Source organism: Pelodiscus sinensis, chromosome 2 (genome assembly GCF_052426305.1).
Source record: "Pelodiscus sinensis isolate ZL-2025 chromosome 2, ASM5242630v1, whole genome shotgun sequence".
NCBI classification, from domain to species: Eukaryota; Metazoa; Chordata; order Testudines; family Trionychidae; genus Pelodiscus; species Pelodiscus sinensis.
This window is the reverse complement of record NC_143053.1, coordinates 77,046,100-77,066,027: the sequence shown is the minus strand read 5'-3', so window position 1 is coordinate 77,066,027 and position 19,928 is coordinate 77,046,100. Positions and strand designations below refer to the sequence as shown.

Below are 19,928 nucleotides of genomic sequence, written 5' to 3'. Positions count from 1 at the left end.
GAACCAATCATCTCATATGAAAGAGCCCACTATAGTTATCAAAGCCCATGAGTAATCTGATGAAGATTCCCTCACAGAGTTTCTCCATGCTTTTTCCCCTCAAAAGGTGGGGAAATCTTATTTATTTTGCAAGGAGGGTAGGTGAAAACATCAACCAGAAATCTTGTGAAAGCCTAATCCTTGTGGTTAGATTAGGTTACAAATCAAGGGTCTAAGAATGCACTGGGAAAAACTACCACTCCTGTGAACATTATTCCCTTTTTAAGCTCTCTTCTGGCTCATACCAGCTCCCCAGCAGTTGGGGAGGAGAGGAGATAATTTTTCTTAAGAATCCTCCAAGTCAGGAAGCAAGGGATGACACTATGGGATGTCTTCCCATCTCATCACTCTGGTGTTGCAATGATGGTGCTTTCACAGGCGCAGAGGAGGGTGGATACCAACTTGTAAACAAATCATATGGCAGCATTCTCCTTTAGAGACAGAAAATCCAGTGCCCTCTTCCTTGATACTCAATTGAAATCTAAAGAGATGCTAATGTGCTGTTCTATAATCAGAATAGCTAGTATTTATAAAGGGCTTTTTATCCACAAAAATCCACAGTTTTAATTATTTTAAAATATAGGAAGCATTCACTTACCACTGAAATACAGTGATGCTCAGAGTGGAATGTATTAGCCATTCTGCATCAGTGATGCTACATAGCAGTATTTTAGAGAGGAAGTGAAGAACAACATTTAAAATTTGAAACAACAGGGTATTTTTATTTTCTTTTAAATGCAATTACCCAAACTGAAATTTGGCCAGAATGTGAAAGGATGAGTAATGTCCAAAAGTGGAGAAGACAGCATTTTACATTTCATATAAAAGGCAGGAGTTGGACACCTGTAAAACTGCTGAGACCTCATTGGAAAACAGCGCCTGCTTTCAGGATTCCATCTATTACCCAGCATGTGTATAATTCATTGTGAGAACTGGCTGTGTTATATAATTTGGTAATAGAAAATAAGATTTATTGCCTCTTCCATGTCTAAGCCTACACTTTAGAAGCACTAAACATATTTCTCACCTGGTCTTCTTCTCCACCACCTTCTTCATCATATTTCAGAATATTGTCCCTTACGTCATCTTCTGGATCGATTAACAGCTGTTTGGCCTGACGTTCCTTATCACGGCGTTTCATCCATACCACGAACATCAAAACTAGAACTTGATTGAAAAGAGGAAAGACCAAGAACAAAAACTTTATTATTCTCCACGTTATACTTTAATTTACACCTTATGAAAATACATACTCAACCATCATCCTGCATATTAAGGCAGAATTCTACCCCATGCCATAGTTTAGTGTAAGAGATTTAATTGAATTATTTTGGTAGCTAAAAAACACCACATCTCACAATACAAACACTACTGAACTCTTGAGACATATAAAATGATCTGATTCTGAGATGCACCTTTCTGAAAGTATAGCCGGGAAAAGGGGGTAAAAGTGGTGAGTCAGAGACAGCTTTAAACCTACAGGTTATGCTAACTTATGGTGACTGTGAGTGTCCACAAATGAGTTGAATAGCCTAGAATAACCAGAGATCAGAGTGATCTGGCCAGACTTCACCTCCCTTCAACACACTTCCTTGTCTTTGCCAGTACAGGCAGTCCCCGAGTTATGAGACCAGCAGACCAGGGAGACGCCGAGCAAAGCCGCGGAGCACGCAGGCAGCGGGACCGCGGTGTGTCTCGGTCCGCCGCCCGTGTCTCCCTGGTCTGCTGGAGGGGGAGGGGGCGCGCAGCTAGTGCGCCCCCTCCCCCCCAAGCAGACCAGGCTTTTCTCCGGACGCCTGTGGTGGAGCAGCTGGGGCGCTGCCGGTTGGTCCCGCAGTGCCGCTCTGGGTGCGACTGGACCAACCCGGCAGCACCCCAGCTGCTCTGCTCCAGGCGTCCCCAAGTCAGCCGCTGCTGAAACTGACCAGTGCTGACTACAGGAAGCCCGAGGCAGAGTTGCTCTGCCCCGGGCTTCCTGGAATCAGCCGCTGATCAGTTTCAGCAGCAGCTGACTTGGGGACGCCTGGGGTTCTTAAGTTGAATCTGTATGTAAGTCGGAACTGGCGTCCAGATTCAGCCTGTTGAAACTGATCAGCGGCTGATTCCAGGAAGCCCGGGGCAGAGCAACTCTGCCTCCGGCTTCCTGTAGTCAGCTGCTGGTCAGTTTCAGCAGCGGCTGAATCTGGACGCCAGTTCCGACTTACATACAGATTCAACTTAAGAACAAACCTACAGTCCCTATCTTGTACGTAACCCGGGGACTGCCTGTATACCTCTCCTTTTTCGGGCAATGCGAGTGAAGAAGAAAGTGTTCAACTACCCTATATGACCTAGTGAAGGTCCCTATGTATGTAGTATTTATAGGGAGATAATTAAGTGACCTTTGTGGCTTCTCTTGGCTAGCTAAATTAGCATAACAAAGGGGCTGCAGAGCCCAGAAGTAGGATTTTCATATTAAACAAATTATTATACAAATAAACTGTGTTAAAAGACTACTGTTAAGGCTGCAAAGTTAAGCATGCCAATGTGTTTTCACAAAAAATCAAAAGGAGCGTGGACCTTTCTAATTTTAAGGGCAATTTCCATGGTTTTATTTTCTGAAGTTGAGAACTTTTCTCTCAAAATATATATATAATTTTTTTTTGTAAACCCACTGACGGCTTTGAGAGCTGAAGTGCTAGGTATTCTCTCAAAGTGTTGGATTACCCCTTGTCTCTCTGCAGAGGAGGTAACTCTCTAGTCAACGATCAATAGAAATGTTGTGAAACAGACTATATTTAAAATCACTATGACCTAAATTCTGCTCTCAGCTTTGTTAGTCTAGATCCAGATTATTTCCACTGACTTCAGTGGAATTACACTGGACAACACAGTTCAGAATGTTGTAGGATCTAAAAGAATACCTTCGCTCTGAGCCCTCCTGATTTAGTGCTTTCTGTACAGAAAAGGTTCAATTGTGCCTTTAAGGCATAGGCTTGCATTGGGGGCTTTACAGAGTTGCATCTCTCCTGAAAAGTGCTGGGAATTATTCTGTCTGAATGAAGAAAAAGGCCTCCCCAAGCCACTGCATGTGCAGCAAGTGCAACCACTAAGCTGCATAAAATGGAGCTTACTAAACTTCCCCCAACTGTGTACTTGTCCCACTCTACTAATAATAGTTGGACTTCACATAGTGCATTTGTCAACAAAATGAAACATCTTAAACTCAGATTCTTAGACCTAGCTCCAGAAAAGCAATGACTTGCTCATTCAAACAATACAGGGTCATAATAAACCTGACTCATAGCCAAGTCTGCAAAGTAGGATGCACACTGCAGGCGATTATTTAGACTGAATTTCACAATGAGATGATTCGGAGTAAAACTGAGCTCGGAAGTTGTATATTATTTACTTATACAGTGTCACAACACTGCATGGCACATCACAGGATCTGAAGAGCCTGGCTTTGATCCAGAAGTCTAAGCCATGTGGATTACAGAGGTTAAGAGACTAGATGACTATATGATAAACAGAAGCTTATAATGCAACTAGTTGCTCCCCTCCCTTGCTGCCTTAAAAGCTGGTTCCCCCCAGCACCGTCTCTATGGGGGACAGGGGAAGTAGAGGTGCAGCAGAAACGGCGCAAGTGGAGACTAAAGCAGTCTCCACTTGTGCTGCTTCTGCTACAATTCTGCTCTTGAAATGTACATGAGCCTCAGCGGAAAGCAGAATCCTGATAGGGCTCTTGTACACTCTTGTACGGCTCAGGCTCCACAGGGAGTGTGGGGTCAGCAGAGGAGTCCCCCGCTGGTCCCCTGCTCCCTGTGGGGCTTTCCACTGGGGCTCTTCTACATTTCAAAGGCTGAGGCACTGCAGGGAGTGTGGGGCCAGCCAGGGACTCCCCTCACCTCAGCCTTTGAAATGTACAATAGCACTAATGGGGCTCTTGTACATTTCAAAAGGAAGTCCTGTGGTCCCTGTGGGGCTTCTGCTTTTGTTCTGTAGTAAAAGCCCAGCAGGGCTTTTGCTACAGTTCAAAGGTGGAGGAGCCCTTATAGACTAACTGAATAGTCAATGGAAATCCCATAGATCTAAATTTAACATCCCTAATGTGGATGCATGATGCAGGGTCCATCTGAACAGTTCAATTTGTGTAATGAGGTGTCAGTTTAAACTTTAATTTGGAGGCAAAAAGAAGAGTGGCTAGAAAGTTGGCTTTACAGTTATCAGATTTTTATGATTGCTTATATTTCTTTTTGTTTGAATCTTGACAATTCTCAAACACTAGTTATTTTGTTACTTTATAAGCTAAAGCCTTTAAAATAAAAAGGTTATTTTTGTAGGAGAGAGAGGGTGACTGCATTCCTGGTGCAGTATGTACACATTTCAAATTAGAACTAACAAAGTGTTCTGGTAGCAATGAATCTCATTCATCTGCCACATAACTGTCTGAAGAACATTTGTAATTGATTTGGGATTTATTATAGCACTTCACTAAATCAATGGCTAACATTTTAAGAATGTTTCAATAACAAATTTTAATGTATCATCTCTGTGCACAGCCTTCTTTTCCTGGACAAACTGTTATTACACAAATCTCTTCCATGCATGGGAAGTTTATTCTTCTTTATGACTCCACTGCATCATTCTGCATATTCTGTCTTGGCAAAATCTTAACGGGTGAATCCCTTTCTTGTGTTCCCATTGCAATCAGAAGTCAGCTAACCATACATGTAAAAGAGCTACAGTGTCTAATTTCACTACAGTGGATATAGATGGCATTTGATTATTTCCCTCATCAAATTCACTAGATACAAAATAGAATTCAACTTTCAGCTTTCTGCAGCACTTAGATAAACACACACACACTGCTCTTGCATGACTAGCTATTTGTTAGGCCTTGTAGAAGAGACTGTGATGTACCACCTTCCCAAATCATACATTACTTTACTTAATTCCATTGTGTTTGAGATATCATTTGGCTCTCTCTCACACACCCTGAAGCAGCCCAAGGAGTGACTGGACCTCAGAGAGCCCCTCACCTTTGCTCGCCACTCACTGAGGAAAGGTGTAACCCTCATTGTGCCCAGGAGGAGTCTCGGCACTCTTACGAACACTGAGTGTGGTAAACACAATAGGGCAGCTCCGAAAACTCCAATCCTGAAGTGTCTACACATGGGCCAGTTATGTCTTAGAGATTCTTAGGACTGTATTAGTAATTATCATCAGAAAATCTGCATTAAACACTGCATTAAAGCAATAAAAGTAGAATATGGGCAATTCTTTAGGACCCTTATCTGAGAGAGAGATGCTCTAGGAATTACTCTGGGGAAGTTGTATGGTCTGTTTTACAGGAGGTCAGACTAGATGATCACAATCGTCCTTTCTGGCTCTGGAATATATGTATCAGCACTTGGATGGCTGAGGAGTAAACTATTACCACACACACAAATCTCTTCTGGGGAAAAAAACCCTCATGTTATTTGTCTAGGTTTGCTCTTGGGAAATACTACGAGAGGAGCTACAGAACTAATTTTCCAAAGACCTATGTACTTACTGAGTAAGATGATGATACAGAGCAGGATTGCAATGATGGCACCTGTACCCAGTCCTGCACCAACAATTCGATCTACATCGGTACAGTCTCCATTTATGTCACACTGGCAAACCTTCACCTTCAGAATAGATGTGCTGGACTTGGGAGGATTTCCAGAATCTGTGATTATTATAGGAACATCATAGATACCAGCCTCAAGGAATCTGATTCTTAACGAAAGTTGGGCATGATCACCTGTAGGAGAAAATATTTTAAGTGTAAAAATAAAATGCACTGCTTATGTGGATATTAAACAATGATAGAAAATGTACAGATTTTTGAACTCTGTATTAACTTTTTGTTACTAAATGTACCGATGCAACATGCTTATTACTGTGAACAAAGTTAGCTTCTAAATTTAATTTTTAAAATCTTTCCCTCATTCTCAAGGGAGCTCACACTAATGGCAACACTTCATTCACATTAATCTAAAAAAATCCAAGCAGCTAGGGAAATAATAACCACCATCAGACAAAAAGGAACAAAACAAAATGCAGGCAGTAGTTCATTTAAAATAATTAGTTTCCGTTGTGCAAAGTAATTTTACCGCTAATACGAATGATGGTCCAATTCCTCTTAATACTAGGAGGAGTTTCTGGAAGTTCGAAGGCAAATGGTCCTGCATTTGGATCAATATCACGGTCTGTTGCTGTGATGTTAGTTGCATTGGGCTGTAGCGTTTCACAGGTGGTAGCCTCTTGAGGATGCACTTGGGGTGCGTTATCATTAATGTCAAGCAAATATATCTGAAGAGTGCCAGTTCCACTCATAGGAGGAATTCCTTAAAGAAATAAAAATTGGAATCCTGATTCTGTTTTGTATCAGAAACCTATTTACAGTATTTTATATACACATATTTCAGCTACCCATGTACATAGGTTTAATTAGAGTGAAAAATAAAATTTCGTTTGAGGATCATTAAAACACTAAGAACCCTAACTCATATTACTCAAGATGAACCAAATTGTTTTATAATGTTTTTCATGTCAGAATGTCAGCTATTAATAAACTTAACACGTGCTTTTGAAAGAACTGTGAATACTCCAAGCTAGACTGTGACTGGGCCTGCCCAAGAACTGCTTGAGTCTAGTGTTGACAGCAGTGTCCATGTTCCCTGAGGGTCAAGAGTTCAGCCCACTGAAAGGGACTGGTGTGTACCTGCTGCAATCTCTGAAAACTTAAAGCAGGGGCTGCTTTGGCCTGCCATCAAAGCAAAATGCCTCCAGGAGCTCATGATGGGGCGGTGCGCTTCCACATACCTCTATTTCAGGACTGTGACTTTATAAACAAAATCTGTTACTCGGCCTAGAGGCTACAAACCTGCGTTTGCTTAACTTGAAGTACATGAGTACAGGCAGTCCCCGAGTTATGCGGATCCGACTTATGTTGAATCCGCACTTACGAACGGGGCTCTCTCGCCCCAGACCTCGCAGGCAGCGGGACAGCCCAGAACGCAGCGGTCCCGCCACCTCGACCTCTGGGGCGAGAAAAGCTGCTCCGGGTGCCCCTGGTCTGCTGGGGACCGTCTCCAGCAGACCAGGGACACCCGGAGCAAAGCCGGGGAGGCGGAGGTGTCCCGCGCCTCTGAGGCTTTGCTGTGGCAAAGCCTCAGAGGTGCGGCACCCCGCTGCCACTGCGGCTTTGCTCCCCGTGTCCCTGGTCTACTGGGGAGGGGGGGCGCAGCTAGTGTGCCCCCCCCCACCCAGCAGACCAGGCTTTTGTTGTGGACCCTGGGGTAGAGCACCTGGGGTGCTGCCGGGTTGGTCCTGCAGGGACCTATCTGGCAGCCCAGCTGTTCTGTCCCAGGCTCGAGATTCAGCCGCTGTTGAAACTGATCAGTGGCTGATTCCAGGAAGCTGGGGGCAGAGCCATTCTGCCTCCAGCTTCCTGTAGTCAGCCCCTGGTCAGTTTCAGCAGCAGCGGCTGAATCTGGAGCCAGTTCCGACTTACATACAAATTCAACTTAAGAACAAACCTATAGTCCCTATCTTGTACGTAACCCGGGGACTGCCTTCACTGTCTTCATTATGACTGTCTTTTGAAGGCACAAGTGTTGGAAGGATTAGGGCCTTAGGCTGGGGCTACAGGAACAAAGGCATTGCCACATTGGACCAGAACAGTAGTTCATCCAGACCATTAAGCGATCTCCAACATTTGCCAACACAAACTGTCTATTTTTTAGCATTTACTTTCATAACTCTTGGTATTCTTATCTTATCTATATAGTTTTTAAAAACGTCTTTAAATCTTGTTAAATTCTACCTACAAAGACGACCCAGGGCAATGAGTTCCACAGTATAATTACCCATTAGGACAAGTAGTAATGGGCTTAAATTGTAGTGAGGTTTGGGTTGGACATTAAGAAAAACTTCCTGTCAGGGTGGTTAGCCACTAGAATAAATTGCTTAGGGAGGTGGTGGAATTTCCATCATTGGATAGGTTTCAGAGAAGATTAGGAAAACACCTCTTAGGGATGGTCTAGATCAGGGGTGGTCAATAATTTTTAACCGGGGGCCACTTCAAAAATTTTTACAGTGGCTCCAGCATGCCCTGGAAGGGGAGGGGCCTCAGGAGGATGGGGCAGGACTAGAACACTTCCATGCTTCTCTACCCACAGACCCTGATTGGTCTGGGGGTGGGAGAGTGCGCCAAGTCTTTGTCCCTCCAAAAGAGAACCGCCAGCTGTTCTTGGCAGTTCCCTCTAGATACCTATGTCCCTGGTGGTGGGAGGAGACTTCTCATGCTCCCCCCTGCTGCTCCCAGGTCAATCTGGGCCTGGGGAGGGGGAGCACATGAAGTCTCTCACTCCCTGCCTCTGCCCTGCAAGGGAGTGCCGTGCTTAGAATCAACTGCCGGCTGAGCAGCAGCTGGCGGTTGACTTTAAGGCTATGTCTAGACTACAAGATTTTTTCGAAAAAAGTTGCCTTTTTAAAAAAAAAAAATTCACCTGAGTCTAGACTGTTGCCACATTCTTTCGAAATCAAATTGAAAGAATGCAGCAGTTTTTTCAACAGCAGTAAACCTAATTTTATGAGGAAGAACGCCTTTTTTCGAAAGAGCTCTTTTGAAAAAAGGCGTTCTTGAATGCAAACAAGGCTTTTTTGAAAGAGAGCATCCAGAGTGCCTGGGTGCTCTCTTTGGAAAAAGCAGATAATTTTTTCAAAAAAGTTGTGGCTGTCTGGACGATCTCTTTCAAAAGAAGCGTGTAGTCTAGATGTACCCTAAGTGCTGAGCCCCTTGCAGGCCGGGAAGAGACTTCATGCGCTCCAGCTACCCCTAAGCACTGACTGGCCTGGGGATGGGAAAAGCACGCGAAGTCTCCTCCCATCCTGCCAGCAGCAGAGCACCATGCACTCCTTGCAGGGCAGGAGGAGACTTCACACACTTCAACTTGGCTGGATCTGGCCTGACAAGTCAGTTCATCCAGCCCGTGGAGGCCCTTTTGTCCACTCCTGGTCTAGACAGTGCTAGGTCCCTGTTATGAGTGCAGAGGGCTGGACTAGATTACCTCTTGAGTTACCTTCCAGTCCTATGATTGTATGATTTCATGAAACTTGACATTTTTTAATTTCATTAAATGCCCCTTCTGTGCTTATTATGAAATAAAGGAGAACAGAAGTTTTTGATCTACTTCCCTATACTATTTTAAATACTTTTATGATGTCAGTTCTTAATTGTCTCTTAAAATTTTCTCTCATGAGATTTTTTTCCCACGTTCTGAATATATACCACCAAATTTGCAAAATCCTTTTTGGAAACGAGGTGACCAGTAAGTAACACAGTTTCTAGATTAAGGATAAATCATTGATTGATGGAATTGTAACACAGGTCATATCTCGAAAACCCAGCATTCTCTGGTCTGGCAACATCTGTTGTCCAGCAGGACCATGGATGCTCCTGGACCAGAGAGCCTGGAAGCTTAAGGGCAGGAGAGTCAGCAGGGGCCAGGGCAACAATGTCAGCAGCCCGGCTGGAGGCAGTGCAAGACTGGGTATGGAACCCTGTGGCAGCCTCCATCTGCCCATGGCAGCGCGGGGACAGGATGGAGTCCCCCAGCAGCTTGGGGATGAGGCCAGAGCTCCATGGCAACGTGGGGCTGGAGTCTCCTAGCATATGACAGGAACACTGGGTCGGAGCACCATGGCAGCCCACGGGAGCGTGGGCCTGGAGTCAGAGATCCTTGGTAGAGGGACTGGAGTCCCCTGGCAGCTTCCTGGTCACAGGGCCAGGGCCCCGCAGCAGGAGCCAAAGCCTGCACTACCCCAGGGAGCTGGCAACAGCTGGGGTGGGGGAGGGCGTGGCAGGGTCTCTGTTGGGACAGCCTGCCAGCAGCAGGCGATGGGAGTTGGGGGCCGGTGGCAGAAGATCTCCCCTGGTTGGGCAAATTCTCTCATTCATGACCGGTCAGGTCCCAATGATGCCAGATCAGGGTTGTATTTCCAACTTGTATTTCCTATTATTAGTGCCCAACCAGCTCTTAAAATGTTGTTTGCTTTTTTAAGAGCAGCTTATCATAGAGGTAAGGTCTTCATTGAGGAATCCACAATGATGGCCTGGCCTTTTCCCCCCCAAGGTGCTGCAGTTAGCTTACAGCTAGAAATATATAATGCACGTTTCCTCACAGCCATCTCTGGATTTGGGTGTGTCCTAAATAATTTTGTGTCATCTGCAAAATTTGCAACCTCATGGGCTAACCCATTTTCCAGACATTTGATCAGTATATTAATTTCAATATTCGTATCTTCTGCCATGGTGAAAACTGAACTTTTATTTCTACATTGTTGTTTTGCATGTTAGCTTCAAGTGAGTACAATACAATGTCATTACAATATATAGAACTAAAGCTTTCAGAACATATGTAAATGTGAACACATACCATTGTCAGATGCAAGGAAAGTAGCATTATACATGTTGTTTTCCACATACTGTGATTCTCTGTCCAATACTGCAATTGTAGTTATCTGTCCACTAATTGGGTCAATTTTTAGCCAGTTTGCAGGATCTGAAAGCTTTGAATACCTGCATAGTTGATTATAAAAAATTGTATTGATCTGCCAAAAAGCTTTTAAAAATGAAAGATAACAAATATATTTTAACGACACATATATCTGGTACTATTACTGTGTTTTCCAAGTTTGTTTAGCTTTGAATTCTTGAGTTTTTTGGATATACATATACTGTTTTAATAAAGCTTTTAAAAGCCCTGCCAAGTAAGCAAGTGAATACATAACTCTCTTTTACATAAGATATATATAACGGTCTGAAAAGTGAATGTACACTTCATAAATGAGTAAAATGCGCAGTTTTCTTAAGCTACGTATGACTTATTCACCATAAAAACAAAGATTTCACATTCAACCATGATTAAAGTATTTTAATAGGAACTCCTACTTGATTTACAGCATAAGACCCATTTATGTGGCCTTCTCAAGTCTGTTAACTATGTGTGCATGCATGTGCAAAAAGAGGGAGGAGATAGTAGACATATTCTAATTTGACAGCCCTAGTTGGTGACAATACTTGTGAGTGACAATATCTTGATGGAAAGATACTTGTGTTGACCTAGCTCTGTCTCAAGGTTGGCTTAACTACATCCACTTAGAGATGCAGAATTTTTACAACCTGAGCAACTTAGTTCAGTCAATATAATTTTCTCTGTAGACCATCCCTAAATAAAGAAAAAGTAAAATTATATGAAGCCTCATTTTATACGGCAAGTACAAAGGAAAGATTTTTTGCCTGCATGAATTCCACAGTTGATTGGGACAGGATCATGAATCTTCATCTGATGCAGGGTAGCCTTAAAATGGAGCCCCAGTGGTCACAGCCTATGATCCCAATTAAAAAGATCTGTCAGCATGAGCATAAATTTAAGCCCCACTCAATTCATGGGGACTGCCTGTATGCTTAAAATTCTGTATGTGTTTAGGTGCCTTGCTGAATTCAAGCCCTATGAGCAGAAGATAATGCCATACCTGCAAATCTGAACTGGATGCAGATTTATTTGCCACACCACTTTCAGAGCCCACCCGTAATTCCAATTCTACATTACAGTAGTACACAGAGATGTAAGACATGGGCTCATTACTTCATGCCCAACCCCTAAGAAATACAGCATTTCTGCTGTGTTTCAAGTATCTAGAACCCTGTGTAGAGGGCTGTGGGATTAGGCCCAGTTTCAAGATTACCAGCCTGGGATAAAACAGGGATGTTCTTTACACCGTACCTTAAAGCAGTTTGCTGCATGAAACGATCTGGGTCTTGAGCGGTGAAAGTAGTTAACACGTTACCGGCAAGAAGTCCTTCCTCTTGCCGGATAAGCTTAGGGTTTGGAACAAAATATGGACTCTCATTCACATCAATGATAGTAATGGACACAGTTGCTGTTGACTGAGGAGGATGCTGAATTCCTTTGGCCAAAGGCACTTGATTTTCCGCAGCTACAGTAAGCACAAACATCCGATTGGTCTCAAAGTCAATTGGCTGGCAAAAACAAAAGGGGAAGAGATATTAGCCGTTGTTCATATTAGTGACTAGCATGCAAATAAAAATACTTTAAAAGTTATATTTGTATAGTGCTTATATTGAGCTAGATGGTCACAAGACCTAAGCAAAAGAAAACCACTTACTGAAATGCTAGTATGTATAAAAAATACAGAATTCTGCAGCTCTTAAGGACGATTTCTGCATCAGCTCTACTAGTGCTAAGGGCAGCTAGTAACATCCACAGGCAAAGAGATTCAGGGGGCAATGAAAGCATATCTGACCCATGCTTAGTGGATTTAGCTACTCCTGGTGCCCCCAGGGGCATGTTCCTTTTTCCACTGTGACTGATTAAGAATTTCCTTCCGACTTCTGCCCCCTCAAGCATCCTTAAGACAACTTAGACCGAATCAGTGCTTAGAGATTCTCTGGGGAGGATTTCTTCAGAATGGCATTTATTTATCTAGATTTATTCTGCCCCCCCCCTCCATTCTGTCAGTTTTAAAAAAGAATTTAATACGAAGTATTTCAAGCAGATTATGCCCTTGGGGATTTAATGTGATTCTCTTTATACTGGTTTGATTTGAATATCATTTTGTTTGCTCTTTCAGAGGTTTCACATATCTAACTGTCAGTAGATCTGAAATGGACTTATATGTGTCTAAATACAAGACACACAAGCAGCCAAGTGTGTCTTGTTAGCACAAACATAACTGGCATCTTCGAGAAATGTCAATTGCATAGTATGGGGGGAAATAACCTAGCATGATATGGAGCCAAGATTGAAGTATAAAGCCACAGATTTCCCCCCCTAAGGTACTGAAAGGATAAATTAATAATAATTGCACCATATCCCAGACTGGTACAGAGGCATTTAAAGCCTGAGTGCTGGATTTCATATCATTTCACCTACTTGAGTAGATAGTCCGAAAAGGAACCAGACAAACCAAGAGTCCAGACGCTTATCAAACGGATGAGAGGAAATGGGATTACTTCTTGACAGATTCAAATTGTAGTACTGCCTTTTTATCACCATTTAAAAAAAATGGACATTTTTTGGCTGGTGAATTAAGGTGGAGTACCTGCTCTATACAAAGTTTTTGAATGAGGTTTTAAAAATAGCAGAGTCAGAATAGCTTCCTTTCTTTCATCTTCAACTCCACTCTCCTTCTACTCTGGTATCCTCCTGATTGGCTATTTTGTATCAGGGGTACAATGAGAACACACTAGCATTGTATTTGTGGGGAAAGGCTTCCCTAGGCCTGGAAGACCAATGCTGACCAAAAGGCAGAAAGTAGTGTGTTTACTACTCCACCAGTCAGCTGTTAATGATAGTTCTGAAGCTGCATCTAAGCAAGTAGACTTTCCACAGCCTAATTTTTATTTCTGACAAATAAAGTTTTTATAATCTGCCATTTAAAATCTAGCTAACCTGATTTTTAGAACTGGTAGTTTAGACTGCTCCTGATAAAGTAAGTAGGAAAAACATCCAAAAGGAAGCATGACGTACGTTAACTTTAAGTTGAAATTTCACACTGGCCTCAAGATTGAGCTGCACAGAAATATTTATTCTCATTGATTTCCCATTTATCTGTCTCTGCTTAATTCAATGAATTGTGTGTATCACTTACCTTCACAACAGTTACCAACCCATCATTACTATTTGGATCAGTCAGAATAGTAAATCGACCTGTAGGATCTCCACCAGTCATTCGGTACATTGCATTCCAGGCGGGAGTGTGTGGCTGATCCTTATCAGTTATGGTTAGATTAGTTACTATGACATCCACTCTATTTTCAGGTACCTCGCCATAAAACTACAACAAAGAAAAACAAATGTAAAAATGTATCTATAGATTTTAGAAATATGTATCTGTCTGAGAGTCTGTTCAAGATCTCCTCCTAAGTGGTAAGCACTAGGATCACCAAATCTGGTATGCAGCTTCTTCTTCGCCTATTTAAACCAAGACTAGGATTTGGTTGTGCCAGGAAAACAGGAAATGCCAGGAATGAGACTGTTTTCCAGAACATAGAAAGGGAGAGGGCAGAGGAAGGGCGCAATATTCACAGATACCACTGGGGGCAGAGAGCACAGGGGAGAGCTATACTACAGAGTGACCATAGCAGGCAGCTGTTCCACCAAAGAGTGGCCAGCAAGGCTGGGGCACTGCTATCTTGTTTGTCACCAGATTGGGAAAGTGGGCCCCCCCCCGCCTATGCGATAGCTCCTAGTGGTCCCCTGCCCTGGGAGGGGGCAGAAGGAAAGCCCTCAGCAGTCCCTCCAACCCTCCCGTGGAGGAGAGGGAAAAAAAAGACCCCATTGCCCCTCTCCTGGACCAGGAGTGGCCAGGCAGAGTGAGAAAGACCCAGGTAGCCCACCTGGCCCAGGAGGTGGGAGGAAGAAAGCTCCTGTTGCCCCTTGATCCAACAGGGGGCAGGGAGAAAACCCCCTGTCCTGAAGTGCCCAGGAAATGCTGGGTTAAGTCTTCTAGTCTACTGTGTATTTGAGAAAGACTGTCTGGCTGTGAGCAAGCCTCTCTATCCATCCATTTGTTCAAGAACTCCTCCTAAATGGTAAGCGCTTAGACTTTCAAATTTGGTAGGCAGCTTCCTCTTAGCATCACTTAAAACAAGGTTAGGGTTTGGTTGTGCAGGGTGGTGGTGGGGGGGGGGGGAGATGAAGCTCCCCCCAATTTGTATGGGAATGAATAAAAAGAACATGTTCTAAGGGTACGTGTAGACTGCGTTGCTCTTTTGGGGATACAGGAAGTACTCCGAAATAGCAACGCCGTGTCTTTAAAAGCGTCAGCTGTTTCCCATTTCTAGGAGGGTTAAGGGATTTGTTGAATAGTGCCTTATTTTGAAATGTGGCACTGTACAGACACCATGAAATACTCCTCAAAAGCAAGAAACTGGTATTCATCTTAGTCCAACTGTGCACCAAAAGGCATATCCTCTGTTGGTATAAACGGTCTTGAGTGGAGCTATTGTAATCACACACCTAGGGTATGTCTAGCTACAGAGTTTTGTTGGAAAAATGGCCATTTTTCTGACAAAACTTGAGGAACATGCACACTGCAATTGCATTCTTTTGCAAGACAACTGAAAGAACAGAGAAGTTTTTCCGGCATTGGTAATCCTCATTCTATGATGAAGAAGCCTTTTTGCATAACAGTTCTTACACAAAAAGATGTGTGTGGACGTGGAAAAGGGAGTTCTTTTGGAAGAGGAGGAAAGAGGAAAAAGCACAGGCGCCCTGGTGGACATTCCATCCATAGTAATCACAGCTTACATGCGAGAGACCGTCCGTTCAGTCTGGACGCTCTCTTTCGAAAAAGCAGATAGCACCCACACAGCAAAAGTTCACTGAAAAAGTGCTCTTTGGGAAAAAGAGGAGTCCTGTGGCACCCTATAGACTAACAGATTTATTGGAGCATTAGCTTTCATGGGCAAAGACGACTTCTTTTGGAAGATGTTTTTTCAGATGATCTCTTCCAAAAAAAATTCTTCTGAAAGAAGCCTGTAGTCTAGACATAGCCAAGTGTGGCTCACTGTTCCATATAGTGGCACTTATACCACTTAGAGTGAGAGATAATCTACAGCTTTACAGCTCAAGTTGTAGAGGTTCCTACACAGCTCCAGAAGTGCCAGGTTCAAATCTGCCCAGTTGTGGTTACACTGTGATAATTTATATCACCTCAGGATTTTGCTCCATATGTTGAAAATCTGTGAGGATTCCTGACATCTTGCTTTAGTCAATCTAGTCAAAATTCCCTGTGATCCATATATTTGAAAAAAAAATAATCTGACAAATACTTTAATAAAGGAGAACACCAGCTGGCAGTCTATCATTATTAAACAATAATGTGACAGAGCAAACTAAAGACCTATATAAAACCACTTAAGAACTGGGGGAAGGGAGATTGAGTCTTTAGCTAAACTATTAAGTTTTGGATTAACTATGGTATGTTCTGAGGCACAGATTCCCCTCTAATTTAAATCTTTGTGAAACAGCAATTTAATTCATGAAAAATTCCTTGGAAATGGCTACAAACATTCATACCCTTCATTTACTTCTGAGCTGTACTTACAGTCATAGCAGTGAACTCTGGAGGATTGTCATTGACATCTGTCACTGTGATGACAGCAGTTGCTGTGTTTGAAAGACCATATGTTGGGTTTCCTTCCATGTCCGTAGCTTGAATTATTAATGTATACTGCTGTACTTTCTAAAACACAAAATGACATCAACATAAGTTATATACAAAAACAACATTCCAGCAGGACAGCAGGTGTTCCATAAATTGTGCTTTATTACGCAAAGAGCCTATCATACTGTTTATTCTAGTTAACATCACTTGAAATGACTGAAGCAAAGTTTACACCACCAGAAGCACAGCAGTACTTTGCATCTAAAGATATTAAAGTGCCTGCATTTTTCATACATCACTTGTGACTGGAGAGGGTTGCATGATATACTTTTTCTATGAATAATGAAAGAACTTTATACAAGTTACTGTTTATTACCATAGAGCTAGAATGTGACTAAGCTTTGTTTGAAATGGAAAAAAGGATAGTAGTTCAACCTAAATAAGGAGTAAGTCCCAAAGAGTGTTACAAGATCTGAGCCAGGGAGTATTTCTGGCCAAATGCTTACAACTGCCAAAGCTTTACTGCGGCAAAGCCCAAGTATTAGAATGTAGCTGCAACTTCTTGATATCACTATGGAAACTGGAGCTGTCACGGCTAACAGAAACTAGTAAAGTAAATAAAATGCTTCCCCTTCCATCCTTGATTATCTCCATAAATGTAAAATATTGCAAAAAAGACAGTCCGTTACTTTTCCCAACATGCCAGTGCCAGTTACTTTATATGTTGTTAAAAACAGCACACAGTCCAGAGGATCTGTATCTGTATTCTTTAATCATTGCTGGAATTATTTCAGGTCTGACTGTGGCTAAGTGCTAGCTCTATGAAGAAGAATTGCCTTACAGATTAGATCTCAAAACTAGCTGGATTGGTACCAGCACATTTATTAAAAAAATTATTAAACAATTAAAAACATTTTCTGAACATGGTTAACTTCTTTAGTGCTCCCTAGGTTGGTGCGGTGATACCTATTGCCTGAAATTCACTTCTTCCTCCAGCAGAAAATTGGCAATAACATGAGCATTTATTACTCTGAAATATTATTTTCATTAAATAGATTATTGACAACTGCCAAAGAAAAAACATTTATATAAAAAAAATAAGGATACCCTAAAAAACCTGAAAATTTCCTACTAATTCTCATCCACTCCCAAATATACAGGGAGTCCCCGGGTTACGTACAAGATAGGGACTATAGGTTTGTTCTTAAGTTGAATTTGTATGTAAGTCGGAACTGGCCTCCAGATTCAGCCGCTGCTGAAACTGAACAGTGGCTGACTACAGGAAGCCTCGTTCGTAAGTGCGGATCTGACATAAGTCGGATCCGCGTAAGTCGGGGACTGCCTGTGCTCGAGCTTGTAAATTGGAGGTATGCAACTGACTACTTCATAAGATAAGAAATCACAAGACAGAAATCTTGAGTCAATCTCCCTCATAATTATTTTTAAGAAATCTAGCAAGGCTCCATATTTCTCATTTGCTTTCAAATTTTGGAGTGATATTAGGGATGTGAAAGAGTAGTGGATTAGTTGACTACTAGCATTTCCCCCCCTCTCTTGGGGGAGAAGCAGAAGCTAGTGCTGGGGAGAGCCAGTTTAATAGCCGGTTCCCCCCAACACTGCATCCGTAGTGTCGCTTCCAACCTGTGCTGCTGCCTGTATTAGACGCAGCAACGCGGTGGGAAGGGGCAGGGGAAGCTGCTCTGGTAGCAGTCCCCGTCCACAGGGGGTCCCAGAGAGGAGTTGGGAACCCCCATGGCCAGGGGCTACTTTGCCGCAGCAGCCTTTGTTCGGGGGCAGGCGGGAGAGAGGAAGGAGGCGGGAGGAAATCCTACATCCTCAGTTGGACCCCCTGCGGACAGGGACTGCTGGACCCAGCGCAAGCTGGGACTCAGCAAGTCCTACTCAGTCCTGCACTCTGAAGGAACTACAGTTTAAATGTAGTTTAAATGTAGGAGAAGCCGAACTGCCTGCGGGACTGGCTCTTACCACATTTTTAACTGTAGAGCCACATAGAGGGTAGGTCCTTCTGAGTGCATTCCCTTATTGACTAATTGTGACGTTGATAAAAATTGTATCGACTACACGATTACCCAATTAGCTGCCTCTTAACACCCTTAATTGATATTAGTATGTACATACTGGCCTAAGCTTTATAAGCATGCACACACTCGAATCTGACTTTCGCTTACAAAAGACGTAGGGTCCAATTTAAAAAAATCCTTATTAAGGGAAGCACTTAAATCAGGTGCGGGCAAAATATGGCCATGGACTGGATTTGGCCCGCCAAACATTTGGGTCAGCCCTGCCATGACCCTCCTGATTGCTAATGTCCTGCAGCCCAGTGGGGGTGCTCAGGCAGGTTGCTTGCCTGCCCGGACCCACATGCTGCTCTAAGTGTCCAGCTGCTGGGGCAAGCAATCTCTGTATCTGTGCCACTTGGGTGGGTGGGAGACAATGGGTTTCTGTATTTCACCTCTGGCCCCAGCACTGACTTCACAGTTCTCATTGCCTAGAAACTGGCCAGTAGAACCTGCAGGGGCTCCTTCACCCCAACTTTCACCTGGGAGGTGAGTGCAGGTTCCTTTGTTTTCCTTCATACACAAAAGGCCCAACATTGCATACTATGGGTCAGTTTGATATTCCGCTGGTAAAGCGAACATGCCCCTTACTACTCTGCAAATAGAGCTAAAGGATCTGATCCAAAGAAGTATGTCCCATGTTCTTTAAGTTGAGGAACATGATGTGGTACCCAAGCTGGGGAAGACATGAAATGTTGAAACACGATTCACGTGCAGCCAATCGCTTTCAGCACATTCACTGGCAACTTCTGTAACAGTGCAGTATGCACTTCCCCACTCCGGGTTAGAGCATCTGGCTAGTGAATGAGAACTCACCCTCCAGAGACAGATCCCTCTGACAGCACTATTAGAACTGCAAACTATTTGGCTGCTTCAACACCATCTCCTTCAGTGAAGCAGCCAACTGATGGCTGCCGCTGTCTGAGAAGAGACACTCTGTATCTTTTCCACTCCAGTTATTTTAGAGCAGCTACAATTTACTCTTAACTTGCCAAATGTGCCTACCATTGGCTTCCAACATCTGGAAACATACTAATGTTTTTAGTTTGTTATGGATTAAAAATGCTTTTTTTTGGTCTAGTATTTTAAATGAGTATTTATCAGGCACTATAATACAACAATGTTCAACAAAGATGTCAAAGCACTTATTTCTTCCAACATCTTTTACAGTTATTCACTTGTACATTAGTAAAGAGATCAGTGAGTAGAATTAATGGCAAACTACTTGGGTAAAAAGCATCTATGATGGTTAGTTTAAGGATCTACAGGGAAGTCCGGATATGGCAGCTGATTTCTTCTGTAGCATATCAGGTACTGCAAGTTGCTATGCAGGAGACGACTATGCAGTGTGCTGTGCATGCAGTGCAGCTCAGGAATTGAAGGGGAGGTGAGATCCTTTCTCTTCATGTGGAGCTCCTGATTGCCACAAGACAGGAGAGTAGCTCTATTTCTCATTCCCCTCTTTTCCTAAGGAGCTGTGCAGGAGTAGGGTGGAGCCTCTCTCCTGAAGAATCACTGCCCCTCCTGAGACACAGCTAGCTTCAGCTGACCGAGTCAGCACTGTCCTGCAACGGTATTGCCCGCGTGTGATTTTTAACTCAA

At 43.2% G+C, this 19,928-nt stretch overlaps 1 protein-coding gene across 3 annotated transcripts in view; it reads right to left on the bottom strand.

Moving 5' to 3' along the window:
• The window catches only part of CDH2 (cadherin 2), a 170,233-nt gene that overhangs the window by 21,242 nt on the left and 129,063 nt on the right, over positions 1-19,928 (bottom strand). For all 3 annotated transcript variants that reach the window (XM_075920791.2, XM_075920792.2, XM_075920794.2), the window contains 7 exons: positions 16,189-16,326; positions 13,729-13,914; positions 11,841-12,097; positions 10,491-10,633; positions 6,162-6,395; positions 5,576-5,809; positions 1,067-1,206 (listed from right to left, as the gene is read on the bottom strand). In XM_075920791.2, coding sequence (XP_075776906.2) covers positions 1,067-1,206; positions 5,576-5,809; positions 6,162-6,395; positions 10,491-10,633; positions 11,841-12,097; positions 13,729-13,914; positions 16,189-16,326 — 1,332 coding nt within the window. The remainder of the gene's footprint in view (positions 1-1,066; positions 1,207-5,575; positions 5,810-6,161; positions 6,396-10,490; positions 10,634-11,840; positions 12,098-13,728; positions 13,915-16,188; positions 16,327-19,928) is intronic.